Genomic DNA, 22,283 nt, shown 5'->3' on the forward strand with positions numbered 1-22,283 from the left:
TGTATGTAAAAAATAATGTGATATCTTGCAACAATTGTAAGTTGCCCTGGATAAGGGCGTCTGCTAAGAAATAAATAATAATAATACCAACATCACTGGTAATCTGTTTCTTTTTTAAGCCCTACCAACAATGTAACGAATATTCACTTCTGCTTTTAAGGCATTTTTTATTTAGTGTCAAACAGATGACATTTGGAACTGTTAAGTTATGATTCCTGAGGAAGAATGAGCCCATCCTGTGTTATCCAGGAACCCCTTGGGAAATACTTCATTGCTACAGCATTCAAAATTTGACAGTGAATTAATGACATTAAGCCTGTCTACCAGCCCTGCGACACTCACTGTAATATTATCTGTCATCACATTAAGCATCAAGCACAATTCTGTATCAAAAGTGTAACCAGTGATTGCATTGCATCATATTACATTGTGTTTTGCAGTCAGTTCTTTGCATTTTACAATCTCATGCACCCATTACAACAAATATTAAGGGAGGAGGTGTGGGCACAAATAACTTACAGCAGCCTTCAAAATTCTGTTTTAATGCTTGAATTGTTGTTGTTAAGAAGAAGAATTATTATTATTTATTTTAATAAATTATTTTATTAATTTTATACGTTACTGGTAAATAATTGGAATCGACTGAACATTAGGGCACCAATCATAGCAAAGGACACTTTCTTAAAACTGCAGTACTCTCACAGCAAAAGAATATCTTGCAACTCATTAAAGTTACAATATATACCAAATGGAGGGCATGTGTGGAAAGGATGGCTGGTGGTGACGTCAGACCAGGAAATGCCGAGACACAGTACTGTGGTTGAATGTGCTGGTGCGAAGATTTATTAAACAAACAAAAAGTTTGAACAACAAAACAAAACTCTGAGACAAAAGGAAAAGGCACGAGGGCCAAAACAAACGGGTAAATAAAGCAACAAGTAGCATGCTGGTGTAAAGCCAGCACGCATAGCAATTGTTATTTTAAATGTACCTTTCTAGATCTCTTTCTCTTGTGTTCCACCTCTGAACACACCAACCCCGAGTGCAAGAAACGTGACTCTTTTAAGCAGCTGTGCCGGGACTTGATTGCTAATCATTCAAGCGGGCCCAGGCACAGTCTGCACGTGAAGTATTTCTGAGTTCCCCGTGCCCACATACCAACATACATTTTAAATCACCCGTGCTACAAAACCCACAATATACATAATAACCCAAAATACACCCAGGTGAGGGTTACCCCGTCCTATATATCCCCCCTTGTGCTCAGCACACATGGCCTCAAAGGCCACCCCCCACCCCCCTTCTTAAAATCCCAAAAGTCCAGATCTGGGCCATAATTCTGGGCCAGGAACAGAGGCCTCAATGGACCCACAGGCGGCAATGTTGTAAGCAGAAATGCTGACAAAGGCAAATCTGGCTCCTCCAGCCAGGGCAATCCTGGCAGCAGAAATGCTGCCATTGGGGACCGGTGTGACTCTCCCTCAGTCGCTGGAAACTGGTGCCGCTCTCTTCTGGGCTCTGGCGTGGATGTGCCTACTGCCTGTAAAGCTAGAATAGGCATGGCCCCTCCCGATAGTCCTAGAAACAGTGGAAGCATTCCCATCTCTGCAGCCAGGTAGTTGCACACTATGGCTGCGATGTCTGGGAGGGACGCTGGGCGATGTTGTTGCTCCCAGTCTTTCCACTGCTTCCCATTTCTCGCCCACAGCAGGTTGATCGCCATCGGGAGGTCCACCTCAGGGTTCAGCAGCCCGGCACATATCTCCTTCAAGGGCGTTGGATGCTCGTGCTCCCCCCTCATGGGCACTGGATGCTCGGACTCCTCCCTCGTGGGCGCTGGACGCTTAGAGCTTGCACTGGCTTCTTCCCCTTCTTCCGGGGACAGCTGTTCCTTCACTTCTTCCGCTTCGGAGCACGAGGCCGCACACTTTGGAGTGCAAAGCCCCACGACTTCCCGTTTAGGCAGATGAGGCAGGTGTCCTGGCCCTTCTGTGGCGATGAAATGGCCTTCAGACGGAGCCTCTCCTCTGTTGTCTCCACCTCACCCCGATCGAAGGCTTGCACGAAAAGGGCGTCTTCATAGGGGCACACATCCGGGAGGTGCCCTTGCTCCAGGCCGGTTACTTCTGTGTTTTGAATCTTGTGCAGTTGTGCTGAATTAATATTACATGTGTTCATGATTCATGGGACATCCTATATAACATCCATATAAACCGTACGTTTACATACAGGCTAATAATTTATTATTCAGAATACTCAGTATTCCTAATAAGTACTAATAAGTATAGCATATTTGTAATAAATAGGGACCTACCTATATCGCGATTTCACAGGGGTCAACGCGAAATTCACCTCTTAGGGGCCAATGCATACAAACAAGTACGGAGAGTGAAAAAAAGAAACCTCATTTAAATGAACTACTGCACAATGCAAGCGACGCAAACTATGTATCTTCATTCTGTAGATAGCCCTTTTTGATTCCTTCGCCGTCCCGTGTGCATTGCACTTAAGCAAAAAACAAAAAAACAAAAAACATCCACAAGTAACATTTACAAAATAAATTCTCCAAAGCAGTTAACGTTCTTGTTTACTATTCATAGGACAAAGTTTTAATCAGCCTATCAGTGTGTCTTTACTGCTTTTATGTGATCTTTACTGCGCAATAGGGGGTGGGACAAAGTTGGTGCTGCATTGTTTTGATTTAGGTTGCTAAAATCTAGTTTTCAGCATTGGAGGTAAAATAGTAGAAATGGACGACAAAGAAAGCAAAGTATATTTCGGCTGATGATCGTTTCAAGATATTTCCCAAAGAAACTGTACATGCAGACTGAGGTAATTGTTTTCCATATCTTAATGTGTCTTTGGAGAAAATACGATCGATCGCTAGCTTCAGAATCACACATTAAACAAAAGGCTACTTCAGAGGCTGCTGAACAGAACGTAAAATAAACAGCTTTCAGAATTCAAACTGGATCAGCCCAGACAAAAAGTATTCCTGTCTGCTAGATAAATCAGAACTAAAACGATCCAGCACAGCCACCCGAATAGCCACGTCTTCTTTGTTTTGACTCAGTACTAATAAAATAAATTATTGGATGGGACAAATAACATGACCACGAACGTACTGCATACAGTGACTTTATTAAAGTATGCCAAATGCCCTTGTGTAACCGAGTTTTGGGGCTGTTTCTAATCAATATCCACATCTGTATAACTTGGCAAAGCTTTGCCTTAACTTCCAACCAATTCAGTGTGTGCAAAACGTGCAGTCTCAATGACCCTTCCTCACCAACTATGCTACCCAGCTCCTGGTCCAGGCCCTGGTACTCTCCCGCCTAGACTACTGCAACTCCCTCCTGGCTGGCCTCCCTGCGTCCGCCACCCGTCCGCTCCAGCTCATCCAGAACTCTGCTGCCCGCCTGGTGTTCTCTCTGCCTCGCTTCGCCCACGCTACTCCACTACTCCGCTCGCTCCACTGGCTCCCGATCACCGCTCGCATCCAGTTCAAGACTCTTGTACTAGCCTACAGATGCCTTGACCAGTCTGCACCCAGCTACCTCCAGACCCTCATCTCTCCCTACACCCCCACTCGACCTCTCCGCTCCGCCTGCACTAGAAGACTAGCTCTACCACCGCTACGCTCCCCTGCCTCCAAAGCCCGCTCCTTCTCCACCCTTGCTCCGCAGTGGTGGAATGACCTTCCTACAGATGTCAGGACTGCCCAGTCCCTGACCACATTCCGGCGCCTCCTTAAGACTCACCTCTTCAAAGAGCACCTGTAGAACTCCTCTGTTTGTATCCTGGGACACTATCACCCTTCATGTAAATGTGCTTTATTTTGCTCTTATCAGCCCCTATTTTACTGCATTTAATCCTGTACTTCAGAATACTGTAATCTGCCAAGTTTTTAACCTGTAGTACTTTGTATTTAATCACATCCTGATGTAACTATCACTATTTAATCATATCCTGATGTAACTATCACTATTTAATCACATCCTGATGTAACTATCACTATTTAATCATATCCTGGTGTAAGTATCACTATTGCCTGCTGTATTATTGAATTGTGGTTTGTCAAACTTGTACTTTACTTGATCAAAAGTTATTGTATTTCTTGCTCTTATTGTATTACTTGTATTGTAACGCTTGAAATGTTTTTGCTTACGATTGTAAGTCGCCCTGGATAAGGGCGTCTGCTAAGAAATAAATAATAATAATAATAATAATAATATGGGCAAGTCAACTTCAGGGGGATGCTGCATACTCGCCTTTAACAAATGACAGCACTCTGTTTTATTAAGGAAGCTAGAACCACTATTTTTAGGCTTTATAGTGTTCTGAAATACTGTCTACTTAGATTTATTTAATGTTTAAAAAGATCCGCGAAATCCTAATTTTATTCCGCAACATACCTGTGAAAAATACGTAAATTTACCGCGATTTAAGTAGACCCCTAGTAATAAGATCAGCAGTATTCTGAAAAAAATGTGAGATTATTACGCTACATGGTTACACACACTATATAATTTACAAAGTATAATGGAAGAATTGACTGTATATATTATGTATTTGGATTTATTTATAAAACATTACCCATTTATAAAAAAAAAAAAAAAAAAAATGTTAAACTACACAGTGTCCTGCACCAAGAAGAAGGTTAAGTTTCTCATGTTATGTGAAGATACATCGGTAAACTGGATGATTCTTGTTATTTACCTGAAAATTAGGACCGATGTCGCTTCTTATTTTCTGCACCCATTTTCCTCATGTTTGCTTCTTTGACAAAGTGATGAAAATACTTTTTTTTCTCGGGATCACATCGAGAATCGGACACACAATAATGCAACGCCATGGAGACTACAGCTTCACTGCAGTTTGACTCTGGCGGCCGGAAGCAGACAGCTACACACCCAGCCTCGTTTTGAGTCTGCTGTGAATAAAGTATATTGAAGAAATGAATTGTCCTGATGGAACAGAGTGGCAGGCCAACTCACAGCTGCCATCTTGTGGGGCTCAGGTCACAAACGGAAATGGAAGGCAGATGTCTCTTCTTATTTTCTGCACTCATTTTTTGTCATCTTTGCTTCTTTTGACAAAGCGATGTCTAGAGAATGTCATTTGATCGAAGCAGAGAGAGAAATTGATAATTCAGTACGCAAATTGCTGTCAAATCCATTTAGTGCAGGAGATTATACGACTAAAGAAGAAATCATAAGAAATGGACCACTAAAAGTGAAGTTAGAGAGCATGTACAAAAAAGCAGGGAAAGAGTTGAAACGGTATTTCAGTGAAGCGGTGTAGAAGTGCGAGTGGATCTGTGGTTGTGAAGAGACAAACAAGCTATTCTGCTTGTTTACTTTTCATTAACGAGAAGAGTGTGTGGAATAAGGCTGCATACCATGATTTAAACAATTTACACAATGCATGCAAATGTCACAAAAACTAGCAAGCAGCACCTAACAACGTGTATACAGTTATGAACATTTGGACAAGCTTGCATTGATCTGCAGTTAAATGAACAACAGAGACTTGCTGTCAGACAACACAATAAAAAAGTCCATCAAAATCGCAAAGACTAATTCATGTTGTATCTCATCTCGGAGAACAAGAGCTGGCATTTTGTGGGCACGACGAATCGGATGACTCCCTGAATTGTGGAAATTACGTCGAAACCTTACAGCTAGTCAGTGAGTTTCATCCTTTACTGAAGCAGCATTTGGAAACCTTGACTGTTTTTTTTCCTGGGACATCGAACAATATTCTGAATGACCTAACTGAAGCAGTGAGTAATATTCAACTTAAGAAATTCAGGAGGCACCATTTGTTGCTATTCTACTTGATGAAACCTCAGATATAGCCAATAAGTCTCAGCTTTCGACCGTACTGCATTATGTGACCATGGACAGTGATGTTGTGGAATGCTTTGTTGGTTTTACTGATGTTAGTGACAGTTGGACTGCAGCTGCCCTTTTCCTGCAGTAATGGCAGGCGAAGTAAGTGGACTTCAGAAACGTGTGCATGAAAAGTTCCCTTGTACACTTTTTGTTCACTGCTATACACTTGTTTTAAATCTTGTCCTCAGTTTTGCAGCAAAGAATATTAGTGAATGCAGGATTTTTTTCAAAAATGTGGAAGGAATAGCTGCATTTTTGTCTCGGTCTATAAAGCGGTCTGCTTCTTCACAACATAGTTAAACGAAGACTGCCTTATGTTTGTACCACTATGTGAAAATTTCTTGTACAAACTGTTAAGCAGAGCAAACAAGCTCTGATTGAACTCTTTGAAAGTGTGGTGCAAAGTCCCGCAGACTGGGACGCTCCATCCTATTCATCAGCCAGGGGCTTTCTGACCATACTTGACGATGTCGAGCTTGTGTTTCTCCTCTGCCTCTACAGTGACATATTAGAAATGACAGAAGTATTGTTCGACGTGCTTCAAACCAAGATGTACACTATCGGGTTTTGTGTTCAGCAGATTCGCGAGACATTTGACCGAAAGCAACAAACATTTGATGAGTTTTGGAAAGAGGTGTCAGAGTGTACATGAACCAAGGCAAAAAAGAGCCAGACAAGAAAGTTCAGATGACCAAACAAGATATAAAAGTCTTTTTTTTTTTTTTACGTCATTGACAAAATCAGTGAACAGCTGTCAGTAAGATTTGAAAGTGTAGAAAAACTTGAGTTTGTCCAGTTGCTGAATCCAAAACAAATTCACGGAGTTCCAGACACATTTTCCGGTTGATGCAATGAAATCTGTGGAAGCATCCTATCTGAATGTTTTTGACAGTAGTCGGTTTCGTGTTGAACTGTGTGCTGTGTATAACTCAGATCAGCTTCAAGGGAAAGGTGCATTTGACATATAACATGATGCATACGCTGCACTTACAAACTTGCTTTCTGAGGTCAACAAGTTGGCAGCATTAATTGTAACTATTTCCTAACTACGGCCACAGTGGAAAGATCTTTTTCAACTTTAAAGCGGATAAAGACATTCACACGGAACACCCAGGCCGGTGAATGCCTGTCCAACTTGAAACTTTACGATTGAAAAGAAGCTGCTTAGGAATCTGCACCGCCTATCGGATTTCTACAGTTTAGTAACGGAGGAGTTTCTGAAAAAAGACGAATGGATGGAATTTTGTGCCAGCTGAGTATGGGCTAGAAATACAAACAGTAAACTGAATAGTTTGCATGTGTTATATTAACAAGGAATGCTTCTCTTTCATTGAACACCAATGGTGTAATGGTGTGTGTGTGTGTGTGTGTGTGTGTGTGTGTGTGTGTGTATCTATGTGTCACTACATGTGCGTGCTCGTGTCCTGTTAATTTCCTCTCTGTCTGTCTGGATTTTATTTTCCATTATTCTGAATATAGGTTATTCTGTCTTGTTCAATTACTGACAAAAAAAATTGAGGACCTTTAAAATCATGGCATTACCAGTTATTGAATTGAGAAAAATTACCATCAAAGGTAATGAGATCTTTGGAAAGGGCAGGTAAGGGCGAGAGAGAGAGAGCAAGCATCACATTGCAGGGGCAAGAACAATAATGTTAAATTATAGTGTATACTTCTGTGTCAACATTAGAAGATAATTGACAAGATAATTGAAGTCATGTGTTTCAAGTTGTAGCTTACCTCTAACTGGGGACAGACATGTTAGCAGAGAAGAACACAGACTTGTTATTAGTTATCAGGGAGGGACCCTTGCTAAATTATATTCTACTTTTATGTTCTGATGGGCTTGCTTTATTGGTATGGGCTTCTGATGTCAGCAAGAAGTAGCACAGTCAGGGCAATAAACTATTGCTGTGTTTCAAGTGAATCTTATCGAATGAAAAAGGCTCCAGTACTCCATGGGTATCTAGACAAACTGAACATCATGAACAACGCTTCAATGAATCAATCTTTCCTCACGTTGCTCCTGGAATTTTTTCCATTTAAGCAAAACCATTTTACAAATGTACTACACAGGATGCTCCTGGAATAAATTATGTTTAAATATTTCTTTAAATTAATCTGATCTTAAAGTATTTTTTAATATACCGGTAGCTATGGTTTCCTGGCATTAGGTTGAATATTACTCACTGCTTCAGTTAGCTCATTCTGAATATTGTTCGATGTCCTAGAAAAAACAGTCGAGGTTTCCAAATGCTGCTTCAGTAAAGGATGAAACTCACTGACTAGCTGTAAGGTTTCTACATAATTTCCACGATTTCAGGGAGTCATCCGATTCGTCGTGCCCACAAAATACCAGCTCTTGTTCTCCGAGATGAGATACAACATGAATTAGAATTAGATTCTGATTAACTTTTTCACTGTGTTTTCTGACAGCAAGTCTCTGTTGTTCGTTTAACTGCAGATCAGTGCGAGCTTGTCCAAATGTTCATAACTGTATACACGCTGTTAGGTGTTGCTGGCTAGTTTTCAATGACGTTTGCAGGCATTGTGTAAATTGTTTAAATCGTGGTATGCAGCCTTATTCCGTGCACTCTTCTCGTTAATGAAAAGTAGACCCAGCCAGCAGAATCACTTGTTTGTCTCCCCACATCCACAGATCCACTGACACTGGTACACTGCTTCACTGAAATACAGTTTCAACTCTTTCCCTGTGCTTTTGTACATGCTCTCTAACTTCACTTTCAGTGGTCTGTTTCTTATGATTTTTTCTTTAGTTGCATAATCTTCTGCACTAAATGGATTTGACAGCAATTTTTGTACTAAATTATCCATTTCTCTTTCTGCTTCAATCAAATCGCATTCTCTAGTTTTGCAAAATAACCGCTTTTTTCTGCCTTCTGTTTCCGCTCGTGACCTGAGCCCCACAAGGTGGCAGCTGTGAGTTGGCCTCCTCGCTCTGTTCCATCAGGAAGATTAATTTTTTCAATTGCATGCCTTAGCTACGTTTTTCAATGGGCGGCCAGAGTGGAGATCTGTGACCAATGATCACATCAGTTCCACAGCATCTGCATAAAGATGGTAGAAACCATAAATGCATTAGAGTCGCATGTCTTTGTGAGAAGTACCCGATAAATAAGCGTTTCCCTTTCCTCCTAAATTTACAAAATTGGCTGTTAAAGAAAGTCTTTATTTAAACGTCATAAAGTTGTCTAAATTTTCAAGAAGGAGCATATATCATTATTGTATATATTCTATGTTTAAGATTACAGGGATATTATCCTTGATTATTTTCTTTATTAATGATGCACGAAGAAAGACTAAAGTCTCCACAATGAAAATATCTTATATGCCACGTTAGCGCTGATACAGCTGATTAATTACATATTTTCCTGAGTATTAATAAAATTATATTTGATTTTCAAATTTAATTTTGTTTATCAATGACAACAGTTTTTGGAAACAATCTGCTGTTTGTTTGTTTGTTTTACATAATACTTTCACTATATGATTTTATGTAGTATTTCTATTCATACAGTTTTAGAGCTGAGAAATACTACATGTGTTCCAAGGGGAGGATATGCTGAATGGAGACCATTCACAATTAGAGTTCAGTCACTAGCCTCAACCTACATAAACACCCACATTGAAAAACAAATATGATGTTTTGATGGGATCAGCACAAGTTTAAGAACAACATTATGGTAAACCAAATACAACACAAACATGTCTTGGTTTACATGCAAACCCGTTCAAATTCATACTGGGCAACACAAAATTATGTTAACAATACAAGTATTGTCCCTTTTTTTCTTTTTTTGTACTGTTACATCCATACCAAATATAACAGTAACACCAGCAGTAACAGTCCAACACCAGCACTGCATTGACTTCGTCATGTTTCTCCATATCAGTTTTGTGAGTGTGGCCAATCTTGGCAGTCAACCATCACAGATAGACATTTGGAAGAGAGGACTCTTCTATATTCAGGGAATGCTCCTGTGAGAAGTCTTGCTCATTAAAATAATATGCAGACATTTGAATATTAGAAAATATGGTACATTCCCCCAACACCAAATTGTTTTTTATATATATTTTTTGGCTGGCCAGTGTATGTACATTATTATTATTATTATTATTATTATTATTATTATTATTATTATTATTATTATTATTGACAAGTACAATATATAATTATTAAAATAATTAATTACAATAAAATGTCATTAATATATGGTTATAAAAATTGAAAATAATAATGTGGTAGTTCCTTGAAAAGTTATATTCTCAACAATACCATGCATATTTGTTAATGTGCCTGTAGTAGGTTTATTTTTTTGTTGCAATCCAGAATATGAAAAATGCAATGACAAGTGTCAGGATGCAATTGAACCTCAATCAATATTCCTCACACCACATGTGCAGCAGAAAGCCATAAATGTTCGCTTATATCCAAATCATGGCCCATGGAGCTTGTTTTGTTTCAGGCTGAGCTGCAGCAATTTGCTTTAAAAGCTAAAACAATAACCTGCGGCTTGATCTCTAATTGCCTGTGCATTTCACCTGTTAACTGTCCCTAGCTACAAAATGCGTGGTGAGGTGTACTGCAATCTGCAACAAGCCTCCTGATAGTATTGCACCTAAAGTGCATGTCAAATAGTGCAGAGGACATTAAGTGTAAGACGAAGAAGTGCTTTCCCAAAAAGGTGGTCTGCTATATCATACTCTAATTTTTATATGTACGGTATGTATCCATTTACTGTTACATATCTTGATTTATCGGTGTGAATCCTTGTCTGACTTTTGAAAATTGCCAGTGCCTTGGTCCCTATAGTGATAAAGAAAGCAAAACAAGTAAACAAAACACTAAAGACCTACATTATTATTATAACATGGCCACACTGGAGGGGGCAGCTTGTTTCTGATATTGTTCTTGTTTATTAAAAACATGGCGGATTGATGTAGTGAGGGAGGGGTGGTGTGATAGCTTCCAGATGCTAAGTGTGTGTGGGGAGGGGGGCAAGTGATTTATGAGAGAGAAAGAGAGAGAGAGACAGAGAGAGAGGGAGGGAGAGGGAGGGATGGAGGGAGAGGGAGGGAGTGTGTATATGCCTGGCTTATATTTCTACTGTGACACCTCTGAATCTTTTAACAGACCATTCCAGTGCCCCCCACCAAAGGAACTGCTGGGCACCCAAAAATGTTTTTTTTTTTTTCCCATTATTTAGGAATCTGACAACCATCAACTGAAAAATTCTGGTGAACAACTGATTTTACTAAACAGAGGCTTTATTAAGCAACTTTCAGTGCAGACTTTGCTCTGAGGCAAGTTCAGAAGCTCTTAGGGTCTGTCAAATATTGTTTAAACTGTACACTTTAAATATACAGTATTACATTCAACTTCAACAAGGACAAACTAACCCTTACCGGAAATCTTAGAAAAACAGATTCCCTTCACATCTAAGGTAAGAAACATATATTTTGTTTTACTGTAAAAACTCTAATGTAAATGATTAGTACCATTCTAAAAAAAATGACAAACATGTTTGTGCTCAACAAGTGTCAGATGGTTTACAGTAAGTTGTTAGAAAGTAATAATTGGATATTGAAAATATAACTATTTATATTATTTAATTACGCTGTTTGTGTTTCCACACATTGTTTAAATATTTAACAGACTACATTCACTATTTTTCTATTTTTTAATCAAATAAATAATGTTATATGTATGTGTCTATATTTAATAATATCTATATTTAATACAAGGGATCTTATAATTTTCTTAGAACTTTTTCCCCAATATAGATAGATAATGCATATGCAATAATAACAAGGGTTATTCAAACACTGCATTCTATAGCAATATAAACCATAAAAGTACAACTGGGAAAAGTTACACATTTAGTTTTTTATAGATTTTTTAAATTATTATTTTTTGTTGCAGAGGGTGGAGAGAGTTTTCAGTCCATGTCTGTCATGCAACTATTATGTTTAGACATAGATATATTCTCCAATTGATTTCTCTATTTTTTTTATTAATTTTGAAATTAATATTAAAATAATGAATGAATGGCTTCTTTCCAGAACCAGGGATATGCATATCATGCAGCCTTTTAAAAGTATAATTGTTTGCACAATAGATGTTTATGAAATGACATAAAAAAAAAAATCAAACAATTATACAAGTACTATGATTCTCCATCTTATCATTTTGAACTAAGCTCATTGGTCGACAGCACAGAACGAAACATTGACAGCATGCATTTTTTACCATTTATGGCTACATTGCGATTAAAATTCACTACAGAAGGATGCAAAGTGTTTGCACTACTGCAGGAGTGGGTAGGTGAAACTGAATCTGGCCATGGAGGGATTTTATTCAATTCTAGATTGAAGGTGCGACTGTGTGTGCTGTTAGGACTGTGAATCTTCTCTCAGGGTGCTAAGATCTCCCCATGATCAAAGGCAGACTACCAGTTGGACAGATGTCTTCAGTGGTTGCTCCAGCCAAGCAGTCAAACGACATGGGTCCCAAGGAGGTGGAGCTCATTCTGGTGAAGGAGCAGAATGGGGTCCAGTTCACCAATTCCACCCTGATCAACCCAGCTCAGACCACCACTGGCACAGAGGAGAGGGAGACCTGGGCGAAGAAGATTGATTTCCTCCTCTCTGTGATCGGATTCGCAGTGGACCTGGCAAATGTCTGGAGGTTCCCTTATCTGTGCTACAAAAATGGAGGAGGTAAGGCTAAGTCTAACCCAGCCTTATCTGTTTGTGCAGGTGGGGGAGTAAACACAGCAAAATGGATGGCGCTGTTGTTGACGGGAAATATTATAGTGCTGTAGCTTCCCCTGTAGAACTGAAAGCCACTTGAAAGGGGTATTCATCATTAATCAATTGTAATCTCTGACGTAAACACCTGTTAAACATTGTTTACTACTTTTTCCAAATACCCTGTTCTGCAGGTTTTATTTTTAAAGGACTATTTCTTTTTATTGAGAGGACAGGTAAAAAGGTAAATGTGGAGTGCATATCTGCAGGACTCAAATGGTTTCTTAAGGACGTTGCTGTTATATTGGGGCAGATTTAATGGACAAAGCTTGTTCAGTAAACAGAGCAATGATCATTAAAAACTTCAAGCAGTTTTCTTAAGAATTGTTTATGTGACCATATAGAACAAACAAATACTGACTAAGCCCACAAACAGTTTTTTTCATCTTGGACATCTCTCCTTTTTGAACATTAATACTTCAGTTAAAACTGTGTTTTATTTATTGACTATTCACTAGCAACCCTCCTCCTAAAATTGTAGGTGTTTCTTTGCCCCCTTAATTAAAAAAAAAAAAAAAACTACACCAATTGACTTGTATTGAGTTGTTTTTTAGGAGGGGGTAGAGAAATAAATATGTAGGTAATAAATGTATAAATAAAAATACAAATATGTATTTTATATCTATGTATTTCACAAATATTATTATATATTGAATTCTGTATTATCCCATATTTTAATGTGGCTTACCTATTTCTAGGTTTTGCTAAACTTTTGGCCATATATATATATATATATATATATATATATATATATATATATATATATATATATATATAATGTATTTATTTAGGCTTGGTGGTCCAGTCGTTAAAGAAAAGGGCTTTATACCAGGAGGTTCCCAGCTCAGCGACTGACTCATTGTGTGTGACCCTGAGCATGTCACTTTACCTTGTGCTCCGTCCTTCGGAGAGACGTAAAACCAAGGTCCTATTATAAGTGACTTAAGTGACTATAAGCAGCAGTTGTTGATGCATAGTTCACCCCATTAGTCTCTAAGTCACTTTGAATTATATATATATGTGTGTGTGTGTGTGTGTGTGTGTGTGTGTGTGTGTGTGTGTGTGTGTGTGTGTGTGTGTGTGTCTATTTCCCAACCTGCTAGAAGTTGTTGTTGTTTTCTTAGAATAAAAACATTGAAGGCTTCTAAGAGAATTTAGGAAATACAAACCTTCAAATGCTAACCAAAGAATAATATTACTGTATAAAGTGATAGGACCAAAAGAATTACAATACATAGCCCAAATGTTTACTACAGGTTTAAGAGTTCAAAAATAAAAAATACAAAGCCTTGTAAATTTTTCATGGAATGGCTCATATACTTCCAAGTTACTATTCATCACATTTCATTCGGCCACTTGTATGGCTAGTTCTTTAAAATGAAAAAAGAGTTGACTAGTATCATTCTTTTTCTGAGCGCATTGTATTTAACTTTTCTTTCCCTCCACAAAAACAACAATCCTTTAACAAAGAATGTAGGTCACTATTCAGTTAACGAGATCTACCAAAATGTTTAACTTACTTTAAGATCTCATGTTTTCAATAGAGCTTCCCAATTCGGTGCCTGAAGTGGTGTTCCTCAGTGTTAGATTGAGAGAAAGTCTCTCAATCTAACATGAAAAGAAAATTCATTTAATTTCATTGGAATATGAATAAACTATACGTGTTTATATTTTATTAACTATGTACTATTAACTGTGTACTATTTTATTATTAAAATAAAGAAAAAAAATGGTACAATCCCCTAAATACTATGTTGTGAAATCCCTCGATGCACAGAGGTTGATTTTCTCTGGCTCCCCGTCTAGTGAATAAAGCTATTAGGAAGGTTTGGGTGCTGTAGCTCGAGACCAGGGGGGTTATTATCTGGTCTAACAATGGTGAAGAGGGATAGCAGTTGAACCTATTTGAGCAGAAAGTGGCATGCATCAGGTGTTCATTATTTTCACTTCAGCAATCGACAATGGAGGTTCCACAAATTAATACACTTGCATTTTACATATAATCACGGCATATGAATGAATGCATACATAAATATTTAAGTACATAAAGAAATTAATACATTGTTTTACTACTTCTACTACTAGTCGTAGTAGTAATTATATAATGTTTAAATTGATATCAATACTCATAAAATACTGCTATAGCCACCATACTGTAGTTCCGTTTTCAATTTTATTTATTTATATATATATATATATATATATATATATATATATATATATATATATATATATATATTAACTGGGTACTTGAGCTTTTATGTCATGTTCAGTAATTTTAGTAAGCTCAGTTGCTGGCTACAAGATGCAGAGGTAATAGCCCAAAAAAATATCATCACTCATAGTGAAGTCTTTTCTCAGGCAAGACTGATTTTAGAGAGAACAAATGGAAGACAACTGAAGTGACTCCAGTATTATTTTTTATTATTTTTTAAACAAAAAGTTGTTAATATTCAGAACAATAGAAATAAGGGCACAGTTCAATAAATAAAAATTGTGAAAGTCCTTAAAATGTATTTTATTAATTTCTCACCTGTGTGTGTGTATATATATATATATATATATATATATATATATATATATATATATATATATATATATATATATAAGAATAAGTAGAATATTTGTAGCTGAAAGAAAATGATTCCTACGCATGCTTACCTTTATTGAATTGAACCCCGAGCTTCTGCCTAACTGTAATGGTTCCAAATTGGATCAATCCTGTCATGACCTATTTCTGTTTCTCCATTTTACTTCATAAGCTAAAGGATTGTTCATTGGATCATAATGCCATTGGCCTTGACCTCAAAGGTTTCCCACAATGGGAGGGTTTCCATGAAGCTTAGAAAGGAAAGTCATCACTCTCTCTCTCTGCAGTCATTATTTAAGTGATGTAGAGCGCACATACCATGCATGTTCCATGCTCTATATGAAGTGCAATCTAAAACATTGTACGACTTTAAAGGATGGGTAAATCGCCTTCTCACACTAAAAATACATAAAATTGACCATAAACTCAGTTCTTCTGTCATGCAAATGTGTCTGGAAGTCTTACATTATTCTTACAACACTTCAGAAGCAAAAATCCTGTCTGTGACATAACCTTGTGCAACTTTCTACTATAGCTGAAGGCCGTACCAAGCAATCTTTTATTGGCAAGCTTCTTTGACCAAATAGGAAAAAATAAGCATACAGTACGAGCGGCTTAATTTTTTTTTTACGTGACACCATTTATTCAACATTCCAGATTATTGACATTTGACTCATAAAAAGTGCTTAATAGTTAAGTTGTTTTATAAATAGGCTTGCTACTTTTCGATTGTAATCAGTAAAGCTCGTTAAACGTCGGATTCCCAAAAAATATGAATTCGACAAATAAATTTATATAGGATAAACGTCGGTAAAACCACTCGCTATTTATTTATTTATTTATTTATTTTACCAAAAATAATAACACTATGTAACACAATTTTTGTTCCTGGGTAGTAAGTGTTATTTCTTAATTGCTTATGCCTCAAAAGTATAGAAAATGGCTATTATTCCCCACAAACTTTGCTTTTGTGACCAGGACAGTGATATTTTGAAATTTACCTATTTCCAATGAGAAAACGGGCGAATTTGTGTCTTTGCGTTCACATAAAGTCAGAAAAAAACAACATATGAATCCAAATTAACATGTATTTATACTAAAGTAATACAAAAATGACTACAGAAGATTTAGAAGTGAGTAGTCTTTTTGGTTGGGGTAGTATGGGTTTCTCTCCTCAGCTCCACCTCTGAAATTGTCATCTGGATCTACAACGTCTTCCTCGCTCTCTGACTTGCTGCTCTCTTCTAAAGACGGCTGCTCTCTCTCCGGAGGAGTGGGTACGGGGAGCTCATGGCAGTGTGACTAGCTTGAAAGCTGGGATCAAGCTTTTCTCTCTGAAGGGGGAGACTGGCACAGGTGCAAATTAATAGATTTAAGCAGGAGAATGGAAAACAAAATATAGTTATGTTTTTTTTTTTGGTCGGGGTCCCCTCTGGGCAGCAGGAACCTTCCTCTCAGAGGGTGAGGTGACGTAGTTAGCCTCTAAGGTTGGGAAGTGAGCTTCACTTGCCCCCAAAAGAGGACCCCCAGGTCCCCGCAACTGCTAATCTAACCACTCGGCAGAGAAGAAAAACCCTGCCTTTTTGTGGGAGGAAACCTCTGGTGGTCCTGGCGGAGAGATGGCCCCCACTCCAGGCATGCTAGCAATACTTTGTTTAGTGGAATAATATCAAGGAGAGAAGAGTGAATGAAAGATTCTACCACTGAGGAAGGACTGGTTGATTTTTACTTTGGCTGCTGATGTTGCTGCAACTATACAGAATGAATGGGAGAATGTGATTGGGGAGGAAGAGCAGCTTTAGAATGAGCTGAAGACAGAAGATTGCAAATGTAAATTTAATTGAAAACCAGTTTGCTGAATGGAGGAATGGGTAGAGGGAAAGGTTGAGCTGAGGGAGCCAGACGTCTGAATTGCGTGATCTGTAAACTAGAAAGAGCGTTGCCAGTGTTATTAGCTATATCTAGAAGGTGTAGGGCTTTCCAAATTCAAATATTGATAACTGAAATCTAGACTAGCCAGCAAAGAAGCTACAAAATTAGAGGGGAAGAGGAACAGCCTTTATTAAAAATATGAACAATAGATTTTCTCTATCAAAATTGTCCTCAAAGATAGGCTGCAATGACAATAGGGAATACTTCAAGTAAGGCTGTGGATTTAAGCTGAGGAGGATGTTTTTGATTTCTGGAGGCCTGACATCTGAGAAGCCAACAAGAGAGACCTGAGTTCTAGGAGTGCTTCAGCTGGAGCGGCTGTCATTTAGATGAGGGAGGGCAGATGGAATGTGAATGAGAATCACCACAGAAACTACACATATGTAAAAAACAGCATCCTTTGAAAATGCAGAATGAGGAACTGAAATTATTACACAGCTGTCTCGCCCCAGAATATTTGATGGTCTTCCATTAGAATATTTGCTTGTTGAAAAAGCAGGCAAGAATGAATAGGAGAAATCGCAGATGCACGATTCATAAAAAAAGAGTTGTTGAGAGCAGGAGGAGAAAAATTTTGAGGCTGAAGAGGAGGCTGCTTTTGGACACAGAGAGGTAGAATGGAAGCACAAACACGGAGACCACTGAAGAATCTATTAAATAGATCATGATCATGTTGAGGCCAGTCAATCAGTGTATTATCCAATGCTAACCGAGATGCTGCTTTGGCTGAAAAAGCTTTATGTTACTTATATTTATATTTATGATAAAGTGGTACTGCCATATCTGACCGAGAGATCAACAATGTTAAATAAATAGTCCAGTTCTTGTCATCGGTGAGTATAAACTTCACAAAGGACATGGTGAAAAACAGAAAATGCAAGCACAAATTCTCCAAGAGTACGTTTTTTACACAGCTGAGGATCCCGAGATTTTAGAGTAACAGACAGATCTCAAAAGTCAACTACCCTGTGATCTAGAAATTCTGAGGTTCCAATAAGAATAGAGACCAAATTAACATCTTTACCTTCAATAATATTGCATCTCAATTGAGGAGAGAGAGAATGGCGATGCACAACTGAAGCAGAGGAGGTTCCTAAACCAGAGGCGGTTGCTAAAGTGAAAATTGGCAACTCTAGAGTAGGTGTGGGCATGGCTGAAGTAACGGGAGAGACAAACGCTGTTGTTGTTGCCATTGATGAGGAAGTAATGGCTGCTGGTTCCAAGCGAGTGATTCTGCAATCTAGCGCATCCAGGTGATCAGATACTGTAGAAATGGAGGTGGAAAGAGGGTGAATGAGTTGCTTGATATCGTTAAAAATCTGATAATGCAAATCGGAGGAAGGATCAGATGAAATTGAAAACTGAGGGGTTGTAGTAGCTGAATCGGAGGCGAGTGGAGCTTGCAATGCAGCAGGGGCGGCGCGTGAACTGACTAGTTTGAATCTCTGCTGAGACTTTTGAGGAGGAAAAACAGGCTCGGCCAATATGGAATTGCAATATGAAACAAATAATGCAGTCCGGTTGCTCCCAGCTTCAATGGGCAATCCTTTTTTCAAAAGAGCTTTCACAAGTTTGTCGATGGGCCAATCTTTGTAAAAAAAATTGCACTGGAGAATCACCCTGAGGTCTAATACATTTAGAGCTGTATAAGCAGAGGTTGAAGCAGCAGCATTGTCAGATGGAGGAGAAGCAGGACGGGCGGATTTCTGTGAAAGTTTTTCTGGTGGATTATTTGTTGAAGGAAGACAGCCAGAAGGAGAGAAAAAATGTTCATCTGAGTCAGATGAAAACAAAAGCTGCCTCGGGTGAGTAATCATTTTTAAACCAATTGAAAACAAGGTTTGTTTTAAGATTGGGTCTGCAAGTCTGCGTGGTAACCACAAACTGAAAAGCAAGATGAGAATTAGGGTGACTGACAGGTAATTAAAGGTTGACTGACAGATATTTTAGCAGGATGACACAGGGGAGGAGTCCAGGCTCCAGACCCCCGAAATACACCAAGGTTCTACTAATAGGTTTATAATAAATATATATGCAGTCAAAAAATGTTTAGCAAATAAAACATTCCATAAGCGCTTTCTTATGCAATGTTGTTTTTTTTATTAATATTTGTGAATTGCTATATGGCTAAATAAGGCAGGCTGCACTTGCAGTGCTTTAACCCTTTGCGGTCCATTTATTAATCGCGCGTCAGGCACGTCAGGTCTAATTAATTTTCACACGCGCAGTTAATTTTAGACGCGCTGTTTAAAAGTATTTTTTTCCACAGTCAAACGGGTTTAAATGGCCCTGCATATCAACAAAGCACTCACTAGGCATCTCCAGCTCCGCCCCACCCTTTCGTTTGCTATAGTGTTCACCTATGTAAGAAATAAATAATAATAATAATAATAGTCGTACATACCGATCGATCATCTCCGGATCACTCGTTTTATCACCAAACTCCTCAATAATGCGATCCAAGTCATTATTTTATTACTATAATATCTCAAAAAAGCTCTGCAAATGTCCATGTTTTCTGTGCGCTGATTCAGTCAGCCAACTTGTTTACTTACGACCCGCCCCGTTATCTGATACCAGATACCATGTATGACTATTCATTAGATACGCCTTTTTTTTTTTCGGACTTGTCTCGACTCTTGTCGCTCCCACTCGGCAATTGAATGGTTTTCTCGGCTTTTTCCGGAGAAAAAACGACTAGAAACCCGTTTTTTGCGTTGCTATAATGATGTCAGACCCAGTCCGACAAAGGACCTGTGAGGAATAATTGCAATGTCGGACCCAGTCCGACAATGGACCGGAAAGGGTTAACACTAGAACCACCAAGATTTCGGACTAAATACAACCGTCGCACCTGCAAAATGTGTGGCTCCATTTTAAAACAGCTTTGATATGAAAATGAAAAACAAACAAATCGGATACAACTTAATATTTTTATTTATGAACATCATACATAACATTTTCAGAGCAGAAACACTGTATTTACATTGAAAATTAAACTTTTTTCTTACTTTTTTTCAAAAAGAGCACATATACATAAACATGAAAAACTGTAATAAAATAAACTTTACGCAATAAACTTCTGTGTAAACAGGTGTAGAAAGCTGTATGCACATATAAAATTATAAAACATAAATAACATTATAAAAATTGCATAAAACAAAAATATAACATAACTTGTGCAACTTGAAAGTGCTTTGAGTGAAACAGAGTTCAAAGGCTCTGTCTGTCTGTTCAGAGTTCTATTACATCTTTCTGAAAAACACGCTTTTCAACTGTACCAGTGCATTTGCCACAGACTGCCTTTTCACAGGCACAGACATCAAAAGTTCTGTTTTTATTGCATTTAGCAACCTGGCATTGTCTTTTATTCCATGTGCCAGTGGGCGCAGTGCTAGCTGAAGGTTGAGGGGCATTTGTGTCTCTTATCAAAATGTTTCTGCCGTAGCTCCATTGCTAGCTGCAAAATGATGTCCCTCCAAGTGATTGTGTTGCCGGTGCACTCCTGTACAAAACCAAAGCATTGATGGCTGTCCAAAACATTATAAAAAACAGACATAATTTTTTTGCACCATCACACTCAGGGTGGCACAGTCGTTTTGCCTGAGAAATGTAGTGTAAATAATAATAATAATAATTAGGATTATAATACATTATTTCAGAATGATTTTATTACAAAGCCCATACTAAATTGTCGGCTATATTGTATTGATTTCAATATGCCGCATAAACTGCGAGTCTGGCGGTTGAAGAAGCAAGTGCTTATAACTTATTCATTTTACGATTCTGCAGCTGAAACACCGTATGGGTATTTAATTCAAATATTTAGTAACACTTAAGAACGGACATGCACAAGATATTTACATACGCGGAGATATTTAAATTTGAATTGCAAAAGCCGTTCAAAAAACGGCTATGGCGGTGCTAGTGTTAACACATCCTAAAAAGTTTGTGGAAACCCAGTTTAAGAAAGCTGTACGATATCAATAGTCGAGCAAGGCTAAATTGGAAGTCAGACAGGAACATTTAAATATACCCTCCCTATTTTGATATTAATGAGGTTATTTGCATTTGGAAGGAGAATTTCTCTGGCTAAAAGAAAACTATATGGAAACACACACAGAAAGGAGAGACTTGTTCTTCTTTTTCCATGGAAATTGCACCAATGCCATCCAATTTTACCTGTAAGGAAATCAGAGAGCTTTATTTTAGTATACTGTACTCCACTTTGCTACAGAAAATGACTAAATAATTTCTTTAAGGGACAGTGATGGTAATATTTGTTTATGTTATTTGTGGTAATTTACTTTTCCACCATATTATATTATACCAATCATTACAAATTCAGTTATGATTACAATATCCATTACATCACTTTTAGCTACTGATCTGACTGTTGTTTGTAATAAATAAATTATGATTTGCTGCTGTTTGAACATGCTTGTATTTCCCCCCTACGGTGATTCTTGTAATTTACATGCTTTTATGATTTTATGTGCTGTTTATTCCCCCAGGAGCATTTCTTGTCCCCTACCTGTTCTTCATGATTATTGCTGGAATGCCTCTTTTCTACATGGAGCTGGCACTGGGGCAGTACAACCGCGAAGGAGCTGCTGGTGTCTGGAAGATATGCCCCCTGTTCAAAGGTAACACTTGCAGCTTGTGTAATGCATAATACCTTACCAATTGTACCTTTACTTGTTGAATTAACAACCTATTCATGATATTCTTACTTTCAACTAATCTGATTTTCTAGTTCTCTAATTTTTTTTAGAGATTTTCAGAGATTTTTTAACTGACCCTTTTAAAGCCTTTTTTTTAAAGCCCATTTTGATTAATTTAAAGTTTGCAGTTCAGAAATCATTTTTCCAGCTGTTTTAGTTGGGGTTTATTAGTTTATTCTCATTTTTTAAGATACTGTTAAACCTCATCAAAGTTTTCCTTAAAGTTGCCTTATAACGTGCATTTAAATGCACGTTATTTTGGGAACATCTTTGAATGGTAGTCATTGTTTTATTTTATTTAGCAGACAC

The 22,283-nt window shown here is 38.0% G+C and overlaps 1 protein-coding gene across 3 annotated transcripts in view; it reads left to right on the plus strand.

Moving 5' to 3' along the window:
* Nucleotides 1-11,035: 11,035 nt before the first annotated feature.
* The window catches only part of LOC117394811 (sodium-dependent dopamine transporter-like), a 31,728-nt gene continuing 20,480 nt past the window's right edge, over nt 11,036-22,283 (plus strand). Inside the window, exons 1-3 of one of the 3 annotated variants that reach the window (XM_059012816.1) lie at nt 11,036-11,362; nt 12,336-12,638; nt 21,765-21,896. In XM_059012816.1, coding sequence (XP_058868799.1) covers nt 12,353-12,638; nt 21,765-21,896 — 418 coding nt within the window. In that variant the 5' untranslated portion in view covers nt 11,036-11,362; nt 12,336-12,352. The remainder of the gene's footprint in view (nt 11,363-12,335; nt 12,639-21,764; nt 21,897-22,283) is intronic. The other 2 variants (XM_034921043.2, XM_059012818.1) reach the window with 2 other exon arrangements.

This window comes from Acipenser ruthenus, chromosome 3 (assembly GCF_902713425.1).
Source record: "Acipenser ruthenus chromosome 3, fAciRut3.2 maternal haplotype, whole genome shotgun sequence".
In the NCBI taxonomy this organism is placed as follows: domain Eukaryota; kingdom Metazoa; phylum Chordata; class Actinopteri; order Acipenseriformes; family Acipenseridae; genus Acipenser; species Acipenser ruthenus.